The sequence below is a fragment of the Ascaphus truei genome, chromosome 3 (assembly GCF_040206685.1).
Source record: "Ascaphus truei isolate aAscTru1 chromosome 3, aAscTru1.hap1, whole genome shotgun sequence".
Classification (NCBI taxonomy): domain Eukaryota; kingdom Metazoa; phylum Chordata; class Amphibia; order Anura; family Ascaphidae; genus Ascaphus; species Ascaphus truei.
The window spans coordinates 105221974-105240225 of NC_134485.1; the positions used below are offsets into that span (position 1 = coordinate 105221974).

At 52.4% G+C, this 18252-nt stretch overlaps 1 protein-coding gene across 2 annotated transcripts in view; it reads left to right on the plus strand.

Annotated features, from left to right (window-relative positions):
* BLTP2 (bridge-like lipid transfer protein family member 2) overlaps window positions 1–18252 on the plus strand; it is an 89243-nt gene that overhangs the window by 12777 nt on the left and 58214 nt on the right. For both annotated transcript variants that reach the window (XM_075589260.1, XM_075589261.1), the window contains exons 3-11: window positions 7184–7233; window positions 8010–8169; window positions 8558–8676; window positions 9895–9955; window positions 10630–10834; window positions 15132–15240; window positions 15357–15481; window positions 15625–15692; window positions 16785–16930. In XM_075589260.1, coding sequence (XP_075445375.1) covers window positions 7184–7233; window positions 8010–8169; window positions 8558–8676; window positions 9895–9955; window positions 10630–10834; window positions 15132–15240; window positions 15357–15481; window positions 15625–15692; window positions 16785–16930 — 1043 coding nt within the window. The remainder of the gene's footprint in view (window positions 1–7183; window positions 7234–8009; window positions 8170–8557; window positions 8677–9894; window positions 9956–10629; window positions 10835–15131; window positions 15241–15356; window positions 15482–15624; window positions 15693–16784; window positions 16931–18252) is intronic.

Below are 18252 nucleotides of genomic sequence, written 5' to 3' on the forward strand. Positions count from 1 at the left end.
ACTGGAAGCAGGGGGAACAGGCACTGGAAGCAGGGGGAACAGGCACTGGAAGCAGGGGGAACAGGCACTGGAAGCAAGGGGAACAGGCACTGGAAGCAGGGGGAACAGGCACTGGAAGCAGGGGGAACAGGCACTGGAAGCAGAGGGAACAGGCACTGGAAGCAGGGGGAACAGGCACTGGAAGCAGGGGGAACAGGCAGTGGAAGCAAGGGGAACAGGCAGTGGAAGCAGGGGGAACAGGCAGTGGAAGCAGGGGGAACAGGCAGTGGAAGCAGGGGGAACAGTCACTGGAAGCAGGGGGACAGGCACTGGAAGCAGGGGGAATAGGCACTGGAAGCAAGGGAAACAGGCACTGGAAGCAGGGGGAACAGGCACTGGAAGCAGGGGGAACAGGCACTGGAAGCAGGGGGAACAGTCACTGGAAGCAGGGGGAACAGGCACTGGAAGCAAGGGGAACAGGCACTGGAAGCAAGGGGAACAGGCACTGGAAGCAGAGGGAACAGGCAGTGGAAGCAGGGGGAACAGGCACTGGAAGCAGGGGGAACAGGCACTGGAAGCAGGGGAAACAGGCACTGGAAGCAGGGGGAACAGGCACTGGAAGCAGGGGGAACAGGCAGTGGAAGCAGGGGGAACAGGCACTGGAAGCAGGGGGAACAGGCAGTGGAAGCAAGGGGAACAGGCAGTGGAAGCAAGGGGAACAGGCACTGGAAGCAGGGGAAACAGGCACTGGAAGCAGGGGGAACAGGCAGTGGAAGCAGGGGGAACAGGCAGTGGAAGCAAGGGGAACAGGCACTGGAAGCAGGGGGAACAGGCAGTGGAAGCAGGGGGAACAGGCAGTGGAAGCAGGGGAAACAGGCACTGGAAGCAGGGGGAACAGGCACTGGAAGCAGGGGGAACAGGCAGTGGAAGCAAGGGGAACAGGCACTGGAAGCAGAGGGAACAGGCACTGGAAGCAGGGGGAACAGGCACTGGAAGCAGGGGAAACATGCACTGGAAGCAGGGGGAACAGGCACTGGAAGCAGGGGGAACAGGCACTGGAAGCAGGGGAAACAGGCACTGGAAGCAGGGGGAACAGGCAGTGGAAGCAGGGGGAACAGGCACTGGAAGCAGGGGGAACAGGCACTGGAAGCAGGGGAAACAGGCACTGGAAGCAGGGGGAACAGGCACTGGAAGCAGGGGGAACAGGCACTGGAAGCAGGGGGAACAGGCACTGGAAGCAGGGGAAACAGGCACTGGAAGCAGGGGAAACAGGCACTGGAAGCAGGGGGAACAGGCACTGGAAGCAGGGGGAACAGGCAGTGGAAGCAGGGGAAACAGGCAGTGGAAGCAGGGGGAACAGGCAGTGGAAGCAGGGGGAACAGGCAGTGGAAGCAGGGGGAACAGGCAGTGGAAGCAGGGGAAACAGGCACTGGAAGCAGGGGGAACAGGCACTGGAAGCAAGGGGAACAGGCAGTGGAAGCAGGGGGAACAGGCAGTGGAAGCAGGGGGAACAGGCAGTGGAAGCAGGGGGAACAGGCAGTGGAAGCAGGGGGAACAGGCACTGGAAGCAGGGGGAACAGGCACTGGAAGCAGGGGGAACAGGCACTGGAAGCAGGGGGAACAGGCAGTGGAAGCAGGGGGAACAGGCACTGGAAGCAAGGGGAACAGGCAGTGGAAGCAGTGGGAACAGGCAGTGGAAGCAGGGGGAACAGGCACTGGAAGCAGGGGGAACAGGCACTGGAAGCAGGGGGAACAGGCACTGGAAGCAAGGGGAACAGGCACTGGAAGCAAGGAACAGGCACTGGAAGCAGAGGGAACAGGCACTGGAAGCAGGGGGAACAGGCACTGGAAGCAGGGGAAACAGGCACTGGAAGCAGGGGGAACAGGCACTGGAAGCAGGGGGAACAGGCACTGGAAGCAGGGGGAACAGGCAGTGGAAGCAGGGGGAACAGGCACTGGAAGCAGGGGGAACAGGCACTGGAAGCAGGGGGAACAGGCACTGGAAGCAGGGGGAACAGGCACTGGAAGCAAGGGGAACAGGCACTGAAAGCAAGGGGAACAGGCACTGGAAGCAGGGGGAACAGGCAGTGGAAGCAGGGGGAACAGGCAGTGGAAGCAGGGGGAACAGGCAGTGGAAGCAGGGGGAACAGGCACTGGAAGCAGGGGGAACAGGCACTGGAAGCAGGGGGAACAGGCACTGGAAGCAGGGGGAACAGGCACTGGAAGCAGGGGAAACAGGCACTGGAAGCAGGGGGAACAGGCACTGGAAGCAGGGGGAACAGGCACTGGAAGCAGGGGGAACAGGCACTGGAAGCAGGGGGAACAGGCACTGGAAGCAGGGGGAACAGGCACTGGAAGCAGGGGGAACAGGCACTGGAAGCAGGGGGAACAGGCACTGGAAGCAGGGGGAACAGGCACTGGAAGCAGGGGGAACAGGCACTGGAAGCAGGGGGAACAGGCACTGGAAGCAGGGGGAACAGGCACTGGAAGCAGGGGGAACAGGCACTGGAAGCAGGGGGAACAGGCACTGGAAGCAGGGGGAACAGGCACTGGAAGCAGGGGGAACAGGCACTGGAAGCAGGGGGAACAGGCACTGGAAGCAGGGGGAACAGGCACTGGAAGCAGGGGGAACAGGCACTGGAAGCAGGGGGAACAGGCACTGGAAGCAGGGGGAACAGGCACTGGAAGCAGGGGGAACAGGCACTGGAAGCAAGGGGAACAGGCAGTGGAAGCAGGGGGAACAGGCAGTGGAAGCAGGGGGAACAGGCAGTGGAAGCAGGGGGAACAGGCAGTGGAAGCAGGGGGAACAGTCACTGGAAGCAGGGGGAACAGTCACTGGAAGCAGGGGGAACAGGCACTGGAAGCAGGGGGAAGAGGCACTGGAAGCAAGGGAAACAGGCACTGGAAGCAAGGGGAACAGGCAGTGGAAGCAGGGGGAACAGGCAGTGGAAGCAGGGGGAACAGTCACTGGAAGCAGGGGGAACAGGCACTGGAAGCAAGGGGAACAGTCACTGGAAGCAGGGGGAACAGGCACTGGAAGCAAGGGGAACAGGCACTGGAAGCAAGGGGAACAGGCACTGGAAGCAGAGGGAACAGGCAGTGGAAGCAGGGGGAACAGGCACTGGAAGCAGGGGGAACAGGCACTGGAAGCAGGGGAAACAGGCACTGGAAGCAGGGGGAACAGGCACTGGAAGCAGGGGGAACAGGCACTGGAAGCAGGGGGAACAGGCAGTGGAAGCAGGGGGAACAGGCACTGGAAGCAGGGGGAACAGGCACTGGAAGCAGGGGGAACAGGCAGTGGAAGCAAGGGGAACAGGCACTGGAAGCAGGGGGAACAGGCAGTGGAAGCAGGGGAAACAGGCACTGGAAGCAGGGGGAACAGGCAGTGGAAGCAGGGGGAACAGGCAGTGGAAGCAAGGGGAACAGGCAGTGGAAGCAGGGGGAACAGGCAGTGGAAGCAGGGGGAACAGGCAGTGGAAGCAGGGGAAACAGGCAGTGGAAGCAGGGGAAACAGGCAGTGGAAGCAGGGGGAACAGGCACTGGAAGCAGGGGGAACAGGCACTGGAAGCAAGGGGAACAGGCACTGGAAGCAGAGGGAACAGGCACTGGAAGCAGGGGGAACAGGCACTGGAAGCAGGGGAAACAGGCACTGGAAGCAGGGGGAACAGGCACTGGAAGCAGGGGGAACAGGCACTGGAAGCAGGGGAAACAGGCACTGGAAGCAGGGGGAACAGGCAGTGGAAGCAGGGGGAACAGGCACTGGAAGCAGGGGGAACAGGCACTGGAAGCAGGGGAAACAGGCACTGGAAGCAGGGGGAACAGGCACTGGAAGCAGGGGGAACAGGCAGTGGAAGCAGGGGGAACAGGCAGTGGAAGCAGGGGGAACAGGCACTGGAAGCAGGGGAAACAGGCACTGGAAGCAGGGGGAACAGGCACTGGAAGCAAGGGGAACAGGCAGTGGAAGCAGGGGGAACAGGCAGTGGAAGCAGGGGGAACAGGCAGTGGAAGCAGGGGGAACAGGCAGTGGAAGCAGGGGGAACAGGCAGTGGAAGCAGGGGGAACAGGCAGTGGAAGCAGGGGGAACAGGCAGTGGAAGCAGGGGGAACAGGCAGTGGAAGCAGGGGAAACAGGCAGTGGAAGCAAGGGGAACAGGCACTGGAAGCAGGGGGAACAGGCACTGGAAGCAGGGGGAACAGGCAGTGGAAGCAGGGGGAACAGGCAGTGGAAGCAGGGGGAACAGGCAGTGGAAGCAGGGGGAACAGGCACTGGAAGCAGGGGGAACAGGCACTGGAAGCAGGGGGAACAGGCAGTGGAAGCAGGGGGAACAGGCACTGGAAGCAAGGGGAACAGGCAGTGGAAGCAGTGGGAACAGGCAGTGGAAGCAGGGGGAACAGGCACTGGAAGCAGGGGGAACAGGCAGTGGAAGCAGGGGGAACAGGCACTGGAAGCAGGGGGAACAGGCACTGGAAGCAGGGGGAACAGGCACTGGAAGCAGGGGGAACAGGCAGTGGAAGCAGGGGGAACAGGCACTGGAAGCAGGGGGAACAGGCAGTGGAAGCAGGGGGAACAGGCACTGGAAGCAAGGGGAACAGGCAGTGGAAGCAGGGGGAACAGGCAGTGGAAGCAGGGGGAACAGGCACTGGAAGCAGGGGGAACAGGCACTGGAAGCAGGGGGAACAGGCACTGGAAGCAGGGGGAACAGGCACTGGAAGCAAGGGGAACAGGCACTGGAAGCAGGGGGAACAGGCACTGGAAGCAGGGGGAACAGGCACTGGAAGCAGGGGGAACAGGCACTGGAAGCAGGGGGAACAGGCACTGGAAGCAAGGGGAACAGGCACTGGAAGCAGGGGGAACAGGCAGTGGAAGCAGGGGGAACAGGCAGTGGAAGCAGGGGGAACAGGCACTGGAAGCAAGGGGAACAGGCAGTGGAAGCAGGGGGAACAGGCAGTGGAAGCAGGGGGAACAGGCACTGGAAGCAGGGGGAACAGGCAGTGGAAGCAGGGGGAACAGGCAGTGGAAGCAGGGGGAACAGGCACTGGAAGCAGGGGGAACAGGCACTGGAAGCAGGGGGAACAGGCACTGGAAGCAGGGGGAACAGGCAGTGGAAGCAGGGGGAACAGGCACTGGAAGCAGGGGGAACAGGCAGTGGAAGCAGGGGGAACAGGCAGTGGAAGCAGGGGGAACAGGCACTGGAAGCAAGGGGAACAGGCACTGGAAGCAGGGGGAACAGGCAGTGGAAGCAGGGGGAACAGGCACTGGAAGCAGGGGGAACAGGCACTGGAAGCAGGGGGAACAGGCACTGGAAGCAGGGGGAACAGGCACTGGAAGCAGGGGGAACAGGCACTGGAAGCAGGGGAAACAGGCACTGGAAGCAGGGGGAACAGGCACTGGAAGCAGGGGGAACAGGCACTGGAAGCAGGGGGAACAGGCAGTGGAAGCAGGGGGAACAGGCAGTGGAAGCAGGGGGAACAGGCAGTGGAAGCAGGGGAAACAGGCACTGGAAGCAGGGGGAACAGGCACTGGAAGCAGGGGGAACAGGCACTGGAAGCAAGGGGAACAGGCAGTGGAAGCAGGGGGAACAGGCAGTGGAAGCAGGGGGAACAGGCACTGGAAGCAGGGGGAACAGGCAGTGGAAGCAGGGGGAACAGGCACTGGAAGCAGGGGGAACAGGCACTGGAAGCAAGGGGAACAGGCACTGGAAGCAGGGGGAACAGGCAGTGGAAGCAGGGGGAACAGGCAGTGGAAGCAGGGGGAACAGGCACTGGAAGCAGGGGGAACAGGCACTGGAAGCAGGGGGAACAGGCACTGGAAGCAGGGGGAACAGGCACTGGAAGCAGGGGGAATAGCAGGATGAGGAAGACAGCCAGAGAGGACAAAGTAAGGACTGAGTGAGCAGGCAGCGTGGCACCGCAGTGGCGGACAGGACCAGGTCAGTGATCTGTACCGGGTTGCACTGAAGACAAAGAAAGTCAAGAAGGTCTTGACTTCCGAGTTGGGGGGTACTTCTTGGGAGCGCTCGTGTGTGCGCGCACACAGCACGCTCCGCCACATCTGTGGTGATTGGTCCACAGCCGTCCAATCCTCTGCCGCCCGGCTCCTGCTTCACTGACTTGAGCTCTCAACTGCTCTCTGTCGTCCAGACCACCCGCCCATCCGGAGATTTCAGGGGCAAACCCGTAGCCTGGAGAAGGGGATGCGAAACCCGAAGTCTCCGGGTGAAACCCGGAGAGGTGGCAACCCCGGTTGTACAAAGTTAAAATTCACCATCTCGTTGCAAGCGGCGATGTCACCGCTTCCGCGACGCTGATGGAGTTTGCTGCTGGATGCCGGCTGGTGTAACTTCCGGCAGCGGCCTCCCGGGAACTTCAGCAGATCCAGCAGCAGTTCCCTCTCCGACTTGATATTCTTCTCTGGGACTCAACGCGTTTCGCTGCGTGTCAGCTTCGTCAGTCACTCCTGACAAAGCTGACACGCAGTGAAACACGTTGCACACCAGAGAAGAATATCAAGTCGGAGAGGGAACTGCTGCTGGATCTGCCGAAGTTCCCGGGAGGCCGCTGCCGGAAGTTACACCAGCCGGCATCCAGCAGCAAACTCCATCAGCGTCGCGGAAGCGGTGAGATCGCCGCTTGCAGCGAGATGGTGAATGTTAACTTTGTACAACGCCTAAAAGAATGGCCTTCTTGTAAGTGCGCATTCTATAGGTTTGGATGGGATATTTTATAAAGGTTTTGTTACATATATATTTGCGCTATGGTGTTTTCCTTTCCTCTTCTGAGAGCCTGCATCCACCACACAACTCATCTACATTGCCACAGATTGTGATTTGTTCTTTTAAACTCACTAGCATGCGAGTATAACTTTTGGAGGTTTCTTTGAGTCCTCATCCACACGAGTCTTTGTTGTACTGCTCATTTGTGTTTTCTATTTTTATGACTGATGTCCCCCACTCCCTCATCTCCTTGGAACTAGGTTTAATGGACATCCCAGAAAAATATTCTGAAGGACAGGTATATAAAAGGCTCAAGCAAATGAACAGCTTTTTAACTTTTTATATTGAAAAAGAAGGATCTAGTCCAGTCTGAGAGAGACTGAAGATTGGAGATGCCTCAATGTGTGAATGCTTCGGTGTGTGTGTGTGTTAAGGTGAAGCAACGACAACACTGCATTCTGTTAACATGAGCTTTGCTGTGTTTTGTTTTAGGAAATTGACAGTGTCTGGGTGTCCAGCAAGCTACTGAACCATGAGTTACCGTGAGTACCTATATGACCAGCACCTGCCACCCCAGTGGGCCTGGTCATTCTGACAATGCTTCCTGTGTGTGAATAGCCTATTTAGGACATATTTTGCTTCAATGGACTTTCTTGGACTTGCCTAGCTGTACATTAACTCTAGGGTAAAATCTCCAGCTTCAGGACATTAAGTGATAGGGACTGGGCCATCTTTTGGTTGGGACCTATTGAGTCTTTAGCTTTGCTTTTGAACAACAAGCCAGTTTGACCTAAGACTTTCTCTGTTCATGTCTTGGCTCGTCATCTGTAATACCCCAAGGCTTTCTGACTTTCACTTTGTTTGTGTGTCTCCTTTATTTCAACAGCAGAACGTGCATTTTTGGGGGGATAGGTATGAAAGGGTGGGTCTCTGGAGTTGAACCCCATTCATTTCCGCTCCGGTGACCCCCTGCTTTCGGAGATACTTGCATCCATAGGGGATGCTGGTTCTTCTCTGGTCTTTAAATGCCCTGCTCACGCAGGCAAATAGGAAGGCACAAGAGATGACGTCACGGCCTCCTTTTGACCCGCGGGGGCTTTAAATCTGCCATTTCAATAGCCCCACACAGCCCAGCTTGAGCTGCTACCGGCACCCCCTATGGAGGTAAGTATCTCGGAAAGCAGGGGGTCCCCGGAGCTGAAATTAACGCAGTCTAACTCCGGAGACCCCCTGCTTTAAACCTATAATGCGCTGGAAAAAAATAAAAAAGGAAAGCAGTATTGCTGCTTTACACTTACAATGTACCTCTTCCTTTCAGTCACTACTTTGCACTGTGTTTTGGGGAGGTACGCATTCGCACTGACCTGCAGGGGACAGCAGCTTCTCCACGCCTTACCCCGGAGGCTCCAGCAGACGTGAACAGAGAGGATGGAGACAAGGCCGTCCTGAATCCCTCACTGCTGAGAATCCTGTCCCAGGTAAGTTACTGCTCACATCACACATCTGCACCCGAGGGATACTGTGTGAGGGCGCGGACATGCAAAGTGTTATATATATATATATATATATAGATAGATATTTGTTTCGCCAATTTATGAGCACTGAATAGATTATTTTCATTGAATATCTAGACACGTTCTCACACAGTTTGATTGACACTGTTACTATATATCACAGTATTTAACTGTCACTGGTCACGGGTGTACATTGTGGGAGCGCCGTCTTAGACAGTTTTTTTGTTCCATGTGTACATTTTTGAACTAAAGGATTTGTATTGTTCTCTATTGTTCCTTGTAACTTTTTTTCAAAAGAAAAATGCAATCCAATGTAATGGAAAAGGGGCTCTTATGCTGTTGTCTTTTACAGCTGCTGTCTGTCCATTTGGACTCCATCAACATCATGGTCCTGAATGTGGCTAAGTCAGAATCCCTTTGGCACATGACCGTTTCCAGGACTAGTTTCCTATTGGACAGCGATGGGAAGAGGTAACCACCCAGCATCCTCCTCACCCACGTCTCAAACATTTTGATTCCAGAGCAGCTTTACTCTCACTGTTGGAAAGGAGGATGGGAATAATGATTCCCACCAGCTTTACAGTCTCTCTGCTCCTCTTGCAACGGTGTCTGGAAGGCTGCTCAATACTTGTATTATCCCTCCACCAGTGAAGATGAATGAACTGAAATAGCAGCTTGGTAGTAAAAACACTGTGTGTGTGTGTGTGTGTGTGTATATATATATATAAAATCCAAGTGTCAACTCTCTGACTGAGTTTTGGCGAGTCACTTTGGCCTACATTAATTAAGTAGTGCTGTTCCATATGGCTCCATCCAGTGCCAGAAGTCAACCTGCGTATGTTTTCAATACTATATACGAATACATCCGTAATTATTATCCCCGTACTTACTAACATTATTTGAATGTTTATGTTTTACATTTTTTTCTACCTGTCATTGCTATGTTATTAAACCGTGGTGCCAGGGTACTCGACTTTGCCACTTTTAAAGCTGATACAGGGCATCAGTACAAGAAGTGTGTGTGTGTGTGTGTGTGTGTGTGTGTGTGTGTGTGTGTGTTCTGACCTTAGATTTCCTAACATATCTTTGGGATCTTGAGAAGCATCTTGTTTAATATTAACTAATGTAATACATATGTGTTTGATAGGGTATGTATCTGTTAATAAATCTGTATAAATGTAGTATAGTTTGAACTTGATGGACATATGTCTTTTTTTCCAACCCCATCTACTATGTAATTATGAATAGGCTATCATAAAAACTGCTTCTGGCTTAGGATCCCAAGGATAAGTTTGGTAAGCAGAGGAGGAGTTATATTTACATTTGTAACAGGGAGATAAAGGAAGTGCTGTTGATTAGGCAAAAGTTTATTATGAGACGTGAGTGGGCTACTAAAATGCTTCTTATGCATTTATGTTATTTGACGGAGGCTTAAGAGCGGAGACTTTAGCAGTGGTAATGGGACTCCACTGATATGGGGAATCAGGGGGGAGACCCAGGGAAAGGGGCAGTAGAAACATGAGACAGAGAGGTAGATACAGCTCCCATCCAAATGTGGGTATAGAGATTAAAGTTGAACGTTATTGCTTGTCCTCACGAAGGGGCAATGAAGGGGTTTGTTGCAGTCATATTTTGACCATATCATTGTAGACACACACACCACTTGCATGTTTTCTGATTGTCCTACAGTCTGGACTGTACACTGAACATGAACCAGTTGACCAGCAAAGTGCTGAAGAGCAGCCAGCAGGTGAGTCTCAGTGGGATACAAACAGTCCTTAATAGGCAGAAGTAGAGCTGTTGTCTTTGAAAATCTTCTTTTGTGTTTGTTCTTGACACGGTCGTTCTTTGACTGAGCCCTCTTAACCTTCTACTCAAACACATCTGAGTTTTGTGGCTGTGACATTACTGGCTGGCTTGATGATTTTTTGCTTTTCCTTGAAGCAGCCCTCCTCTCGCAGCTTCATGACCTCACGCTGTCTGGTTGCCATGACCCCTCTCTCTCTCTTACACCGACACACCTTACCTCGCGTGATGTCCGGGGACTCTGCAGCTCCCTCCTCCGGTCGGGGGGGGAAAGTTGGATCCCGGCGCCGACAGGAGGAGGGAGTGTATGGCAGGCAGTGACCGCCAGGCTGCTGCATGGGGAGCCACAGCACCGGCAACCTACGGCGGCCCCGTAGAGCTTGGGGGGCACAAGCCTAGTGGGTAATCCGGCACTGCTTACAATCCAGGGGTTTCAATGGGGCACATATTTTTATGTCATGGTCGTCTTATTAACCAGAACACATTTATACTTGTATGCCAGCAGCTCTTTTATTTCACCACATCATGTCTCATGCATTAAATGTTCAGACGATTGTCCTCATCCCTGCTGAGAAAAGGCGGCTGGCTCATGCTTTTGTCCCTCTCCTCTTGGCACAGGACGAAGCCTGCCTTGCAGAACTGTCCCTGGCTCTGACTGTGGAGTGCAGTATCAGCCAGCGGAGCCTGCGAGCCATCAGTCTGAGGGTGCGCGGCCTGCATGCAGAGTTGCACGAGAGTCTATTCCACAGCGAATTGCTTCACGGGGACATGGTTGCAGTAGAGCAGAGGGACAGCACGGAGGAGCAGGCCGACACGGACACAGGTTGGGGCTGAGGGAATCGCAGACAAATCAGGAAAAGGGCTCAACAATGTCAACATTCTTGCTGAATCTCTTAGGAATAATGTCGTACCGGAAAGAATGGGAAGGGCACAATATAGCGTAATACATTTCAAATTGGGTCAGAGAGCCGAAAGCCAAATGCGGTCCTATTTACTCACATTTCCCCCAAAGAAAAGACCGCATCTCCCAATCTGTGGCAATGATAGTTCAGACGGTCTGGTCGGTAGGTAAAATCTCAAGGGAAACACATTAGTGCAGACGGTATACTAAAAAAATAACATATATATATATGTTGACAAATGCACTCGCCCGCTAGCCACGGGCTAGTGCATTTTGGCCGCTGTCGAGTGCTTACTGCGCCGTGGTGCGGCAATCTCTGTCTTCTTGCCTGCAAATTGTACTTTTTCCCTGCAGGTCCTGAAAAATGGCCGCGCCACATTGCCATGACAATGGGACACTGTGCGACGCCCCGTTGCGTGGCGTCCCGTTGCCATGAAAAAGCGGCGTCATTTGAAGCAGCGCGGCCGTTTTTTAAGGACCTGCAGGGAAAGAGTACAATTTGCAGGGGAGAAGTCGGAGATCGCCACACCACGCCGCCGGACCCCACCACAGGTAAGAGTCGTGAGGTGGGGTGAGGGAGTTTTTTTTGGGGGGGGGGTGGGTTTGTCGAGCCGTGTGTGTGTGTGTGTGTGTGTGTGTGTATATATATATATATATATATATATATATATGTACTGTGTGCTCATTTGCATGTCATTTCCCAGAATCCCTTGCTGCAGTGGAAGTGCTGTATGCTGGGTGATAATGGGGAAAGGCGGGGTTGCAGACCTGCCTAAGACATGCAGATGAGCATACAGTTGTATTTGCATATTTGCTTTCCTGTGGAGGGTTTTTGTCACTTTTTTTACTCACCATAACTTAACTCAGTATTATGGTATATAGCCTATCCCATAGCCTCTTTTGCATACCCAGTTAAAATCAACCCAACACTGATGAGACCCATCAAGGTCGAAACAACTGTCTGTGGGTGGTTTTCTGGGTATGCACCTTAACCCTGGCTGTGCTCAAAGCTGTGACCATGCAGCAAGCTTAAGCCTATAGGGAACCATGTTAAAAATGGTTATTGAGGCAAAAAGTGACACTGTGTGCTCATTTGCATGTCATTTCCCAGAATCCCTTGCTGCAGTGGAAGTGCTGTATGCTGGGTGATAATGGGGAAAGGCGGGGTTGCAGACCTGCCTAAGACATGCAGATGAGCATACAGTTGTATTTGCATATATATATGCAAATATATATATATATTTGGGGGGGGGGGGGAATTTCCATGATTTGCGGAGAGAAATGTCCGGACACACACACACACACACCAACCCCACCCCCCCGCCCAATAGTGATCAGTTGTAAGTGGGGAAATCCCAGCATATGCAGGTCTCCAAAGCTGTAAAAGCATCTCTTCTCCACACTGACAATGTGGGATTCTAACCGTGGCATGCACACCACAAGCAGCTGTGACTGGAGGTATACACTGTTCTTTAATAAGATTATTTGCACTATATATGGTAACATTTGTTTGTTCTACATACACCAGATTTTTTAAGACACTTTTTTTCAGGTTAGTGACACCTAATAATAGTTAATTTTAGTCCAGCACTAATTCAATTCACCACACACACACTACCTCTCTTGCTTCCGGCGCCTTCCTTCCCCCCACTCGCCCTCACACACACACACTACCTTTCTTGCTGCTGCTGCCTCCCTTTCCCCCTTCCCCCCTCACACACTACCTCTCTTGCTGCCTCCCTCCCCTCCCCCCCCCCTACACACTACCTCTCTTGCTGCCTCCCTCCCCTCCCCCCCCCCCCACACTACCTCTCTTGCTGCAGCTGCCTCCCTTCCCTCTGAGTTTTCTGCCTTGCAACGTGGGGAGAGGCCTCATGTCACAGCAGCAGAGGCGTTAAAACAGATTAATGGTAGGTAGAAGTTACTCTCTCTGCTGATGTTGGTTTCAGACTGCATACCCCCCCCTCCCACCCCCACTCCACACACTACCTCTCTTGCTGATGCGCGCACACACCTCCATACTAACTGGTTGAAGAGGGTGCCTGACAGGCCCAGTGCCCCCCTTTGTGCACTACCCACCCTTGGGTCCTCGAGCCCAGACCCCTCCTCTGATGTGGGCCCATCCCCTCCCTGGGGCTCATCCTGTCTGTAGGTCTGGATCGCCATCGCTCTGTTCACATTTGCACACCCCCGGCGGTAATTTCCCTCCCCCCCCCCCCCCCCCCCCCTGCGATCCCGGTTATAATGCAGTCTCATCATGTGGCTCCCGTGCACCGCGTTATAATGGGGTTCAGCTGTATATAGAGATGATTGATATATATATATATATATATAATACCACCTTCTAGTGCTTTATTGTAATTGGCCCCGCAAAGAACATTTCTGAAGTGTGCAAGACCCTGCGTCTCTCATTGGGTCAATGATTTATTTTTTCACATTGTACACCGCCCTGCCTAATTGCACAGGCCCGTTAGTGGGAACCAAAAAGTCTCTAGAGGTGCCCAGACATGAATTCAGACTGTGTTATATGGGAATACTGCTCTGAATCTGAAGGTGTAATGCAAGCATGTCAAACTCGCGGCCCACGGGCCGCATGCGGCCCACAAGGAACATATTTGCGGCCCAGCCCAGTGGTTCCCAATCTGTGCGCCGCGGCGCCCTGGCTTGCCTAGAGGGGCACCGCGATTATCCCTCCCTGGCTTGCCTAGAGGGGCGCTGCGATTATCCCTCCCCACCTTCCCTCCGATTATCCCTCCCCACCATCCCTCCTTAATCTCGGCCGGGCCGCAGGGGATTGGCTGCAGGCAGAGAGGAAGCCGGGGGCGGGGCTTCCGCTTTGTGCAGAGCACACGGTGAGTGTGTGTGTCTGCCTTCCTGCTCCTGGCTCCTCTGCCTGCTGGTGGCTGCGCGGTGTCCCGTCCCCTTCTGCCCCGGGTGATAGGAGAAGGTAGGGGGGTGCTGGGGGGGAGTTAGTTGTACATTTGCCTGTCCTGCACGGATCGCATGCCTTTCCTCCCCCCCTCCCCCCAGTCACTCACATCCGTTGCTGCCTCTGCTCTCGTGTGTGTGTGTGTGTGTGTGTGTATCTGTGTGTCTGTCTGTGTGTCTGTCTGTAGCTGTGTGTGTGTGTGTGTGTGTGTGTCAGAGAGAGAGAGAGTGTGTCAGAGAGAGAGAGAGTGTGTCAGAGAGAGTGTGTCAGAGAGAGTGTGTCAGAGAGAGTGTGCCAGAGAGAGAGAGTGTGTCAGAGAGAGAGAGTGCGTGTCTGTGAGAGAGAGAGTGCGTGTCTGTGAGAGAGAGAGTGCGTGTCTGTGAGAGAGAGAGTGCGTGTCTGTGAGAGAGAGAGTGCGTGTCTGAGAGAGAGAGAGAGTGCGTGTCTGAGAGAGAGAGAGAGTGCGTGTCTGAGAGAGAGAGAGAGTGCGTGTCTGAGAGAGAGAGAGAGTGTGTCTGAGAGAGAGAGAGTGTGTCTGAGAGAGAGAGAGAGTGTCAGAGAGAGAGAGAGTGTCAGAGAGAGAGAGAGTGTCTGAGAGAGAGAGAGAGTGTCTGAGAGAGAGAGAGAGTGTCTGAGAGAGAGAGAGAGTGTCTGAGAGAGAGAGAGAGTGTCTGAGAGAGAGAGAGAGTGTCTGAGAGAGAGAGAGTGTCAGAGAGAGAGAGAGAGAGTGTCTGAGAGAGAGAGAGAGAGTGTCTGAGAGAGAGAGAGAGAGTGTCTGAGAGAGAGAGAGAGAGAGTGTCTGAGAGAGAGAGAGTGTCTGAGAGAGAGAGAGTGTCTGAGAGAGAGAGAGTGTCTGAGAGAGAGAGTGTCTGAGAGAGAGAGTGTCTGAGAGAGAGAGTGTCAGAGAGAGAGAGAGTGTCTGAGAGAGAGAGAGAGTGTCTGAGAGGGAAGGAGTGTGTGTGTCGGAGAGGGAGGGAGAGAGAGTCAGAGAGAGGGAGAGTCAGAGAGGGAGGGAGAGTCAGAGATGCCAAGTGTCAGGAAGAAAACATTAATTTAATTGTTCTTTTTTTTTTTTTTTTAATATATATATACTGTACTTTTCGAAATAAACCTACGTTTCTATGAAAATTGAAGTTTTTGTTTTTTTGCGGCCCACCTAAACTTAAACCTTGTTTATTTGGCCCGTGTTAGCCTTTGAGTTTGACATGCTTGGTGTAATGTGAGCAAACGCATACTATCTGTTTGCTTCTTTGCGTATGATACTGATTCATGTCGTCAATGTATTTACAGAAAATGCTGCATCTCCTAAGTTGCTGCAGGTGGTGCAGCGGTTACCTTGCAAGGTGGATGTGGGCTTTGAGAATAGCACTGTGGTTCTCTCCATGAACAGTCAGCAAAGGTAAATGAGCATGTCTACAGAGATGAGTCTTGTTAAAAGAAAGGGATAGGTAGAGCATGGTGATTGTGTTTCATCTGAGTGGCTCCATCTTGGTTTAACCCCCTCTCTCTTTCCAGGCACCTGAACTGGACCCTGAAACTCCTGCGATTTTCTTATACACGGGCGGAAGACCAGCTGCCTCTGCGGAAGTTCCTCGGCACCTCAGAACTGGCCCAGATGAGCTTCGAGCTGCTAGTGGAAGGTAGGTCAGACCATCGCAGGAGGCGGATACTGTAACCCATACTTGGTCATAACATGCCGCAGTAACATGAGCAGAGGATGAATAAATAACACAGGATCTCATAGCCTTCCATTACAAGTCTATTGTCTGCCTTTGCTTTCCAGACGGCCTGCTGCTGTCTCAGAGCCGACAGAGAATCATCTGCTTGAATCACTTGAAGGCTGGTGTGCAAGTAAGTGACAGAATCTGATGTGACATGTCTACATTCCCACAGTCGGGCTCACGCTGTGTTCCTTCAGGCTCATTAAAAAATGCAATACCCAGAGTGGAGCTAGAGAACATGTCCCCTTTACCACCCTACAGGCTTTAGAGGTCAAGCAAAGGAAGGCTGCAAATAAACAGCAGGGCCATAAATGTATGGCAATTGGTTTGCTTTACTGAGCAGCAAAGTGCTAGCCCGGGGCTGGGCAACTCCCGTCCTCAGGGGCCACCAACAGATCAGGTTATCACGATGTCCCTGCTTCAGCACAGGTGGCTCAGTGGAAGACTGCACCGCCTGTGCTGAAGCACTTATTTTTGTTAATAAGCAAGTCAGATTTGTTTCTTTTCTCGTTGGCTCTGCTTTTCTTAACCCAGGCGGTGGTGAAAAGCTGTGTAACACCTCAGGTTTAAGCTTATAGGGCTCCATGTTAAATAGGATAAGAAGCAAAAGGTGGCACTGAGTGCTCATTTGCATATCATTACCCAGAATCCCTGGCTTCAGTGGAAGCACTGTTTGCTAACTGATAGTGGGGAAAGACAGGGTTGCAGACCTGTGTATGAGATGCAAAATGCACCACAAGTGCTATTTTTATTTGCTTTCTTTATGAATCAGTTGTTCGGCTGTTTTTTTCTGAACACAAACAAAAAGCCACATGTAATACGTTTCAAACGTGCGAGGGCTGACATTCTGGATTACCATGTTTATTTTTGTACCTACGTGTTTGTTTTCTTTACACGTACCCTGGATTTGCAGTGGCCTTTCACACTTACCCTCCCAGATTCATCAAGCTCCATTCCGGGTTATTGCACCGGAACGAGCGGTAACTCCCATTAACTGGAATTGATGCCTGTTCTGGTGCGTTAACCCAGTAAAAGAGAGTGATGAATGTGAGGGTTAGTGAGAGAGGCTGCATGAGAAAGGAAGACTTATTTGAGTGAATTGGGGGTTTCTTGTGCTTAAAAGAGGCCAGAGGATCATGACTCTTTAATCCTATTGGTGCAGGATGAGCCGGCGACGCGTGGTTCTGTTTTACTCCTCTCTCCTTCCGACTTGTCGTTTCAGGTCACCTCCATTGATATCACGAGCTACGTGGCTCTGAACACCTGTATTATTCACTACCGGCACCAGGAGTTCTCCCACTGGCTCAGCTTGATGGCGCTGGAACGCCAGTTACAGATATCCCCCAAAGCCTCAACCAAAAAGAATCGGTGAGTTTGTTATCAAGAGGGTTAAAGGGGCAGAGTTGTAGAAAAAAAAACCCTTGTGTGAAATGTATCAATGTGTAGCAGGGGTCTTTATTAAGTGGGCAATCCCGTGTAGACGGACAGTTTACTATTTTTTACGGGCCTGTGAATGGCGAGGTGTTTGTCAATCAAGTGTTTTCCGAATCCTTATTCCACCCTGTCCTTCTCATAGAATGAATAAAGATGAGAGGGTGGAGGGAGGGAACAGGGGCAAGCACTTGCTGAACACACTGTGACATCAGACAAAAGGGATGAGCCAGAGAAATCAAACCTATTTGTTTAACTTAAAAAACAATTTAAAAGTTGTTATAGGTGTCAGATTTAATTACCCAGATGGGACCCCTTAAACATGTCACTGGAATTATTTCACTTTGGTCCCTGGAGGAATTCCTTCTTTAGCACAAAGTGTGTGTGTGTGTGTGTGTGTGTGTGTGTCTCCTAAGTTAAATTCTGAGGAACCCCCAACCATGTTTAATAGCAACTCTGTGATCAGATGCATTGTAAATTCTTCTATGTGTGCGTGTCAACCACTTCACTGCTTTACTGGCCTGCAATACTAAACCCGCCAAAATATTGTACGTACATATAGTTACTACTGTAGTTTCTGTACTCGTGCTGGGTGGAGGCAGTTCCAATGGAAGTCCCCTGACCTGTGCCGCTTTCAACACGCACAAACTTCTGTTTTAATAGGTATAGCTGGTATTACAGGACCCAGCACATGTAGTGTACCTGCTACATAGGTACAGCTGGGGGGTGGGCATTACATTGCAATGCATCGTGGCCCTGGTACAATACAGTACGGTTAATTGGAAAGAAGCGACATACCTAGAATTGATGCCCGGGCCTATCACCATAGTCAGAATAGCTTTCGTATTTCCCTTCCACAAGGCCAATATTTCCATATTGGCACGCAAATCAGTGGAGGCGATTTGCCAACGTGCAGTTGTTTTCTTGCTGTACAACACCAGTAATACAAGTAAATGTCTGACGAGTCGCTGGGACAGCTCAAGCATGTTACTGAATAACCGTGTTAGAGTTAGGGGCAGAATGTGCAAACTTGGCTGCGTATTCCCCTTTGATGATAAATAGGTTACTCAGCATGATTGTAGAAAAGTGTTGGGGTTTTGGGGGGGGAGGGGGGGTAAACAGTTTGTGATTTTAGAAATGTGCAGTTGAGGATTTATTTGCAAACTATGCTATATCTGGTTACAACAAAACATAATTCCAAATACCTAAAAAGTACTTATTTATTGGGGTTTTTTTTTGGGGTGGGGGGGGACAGAAAT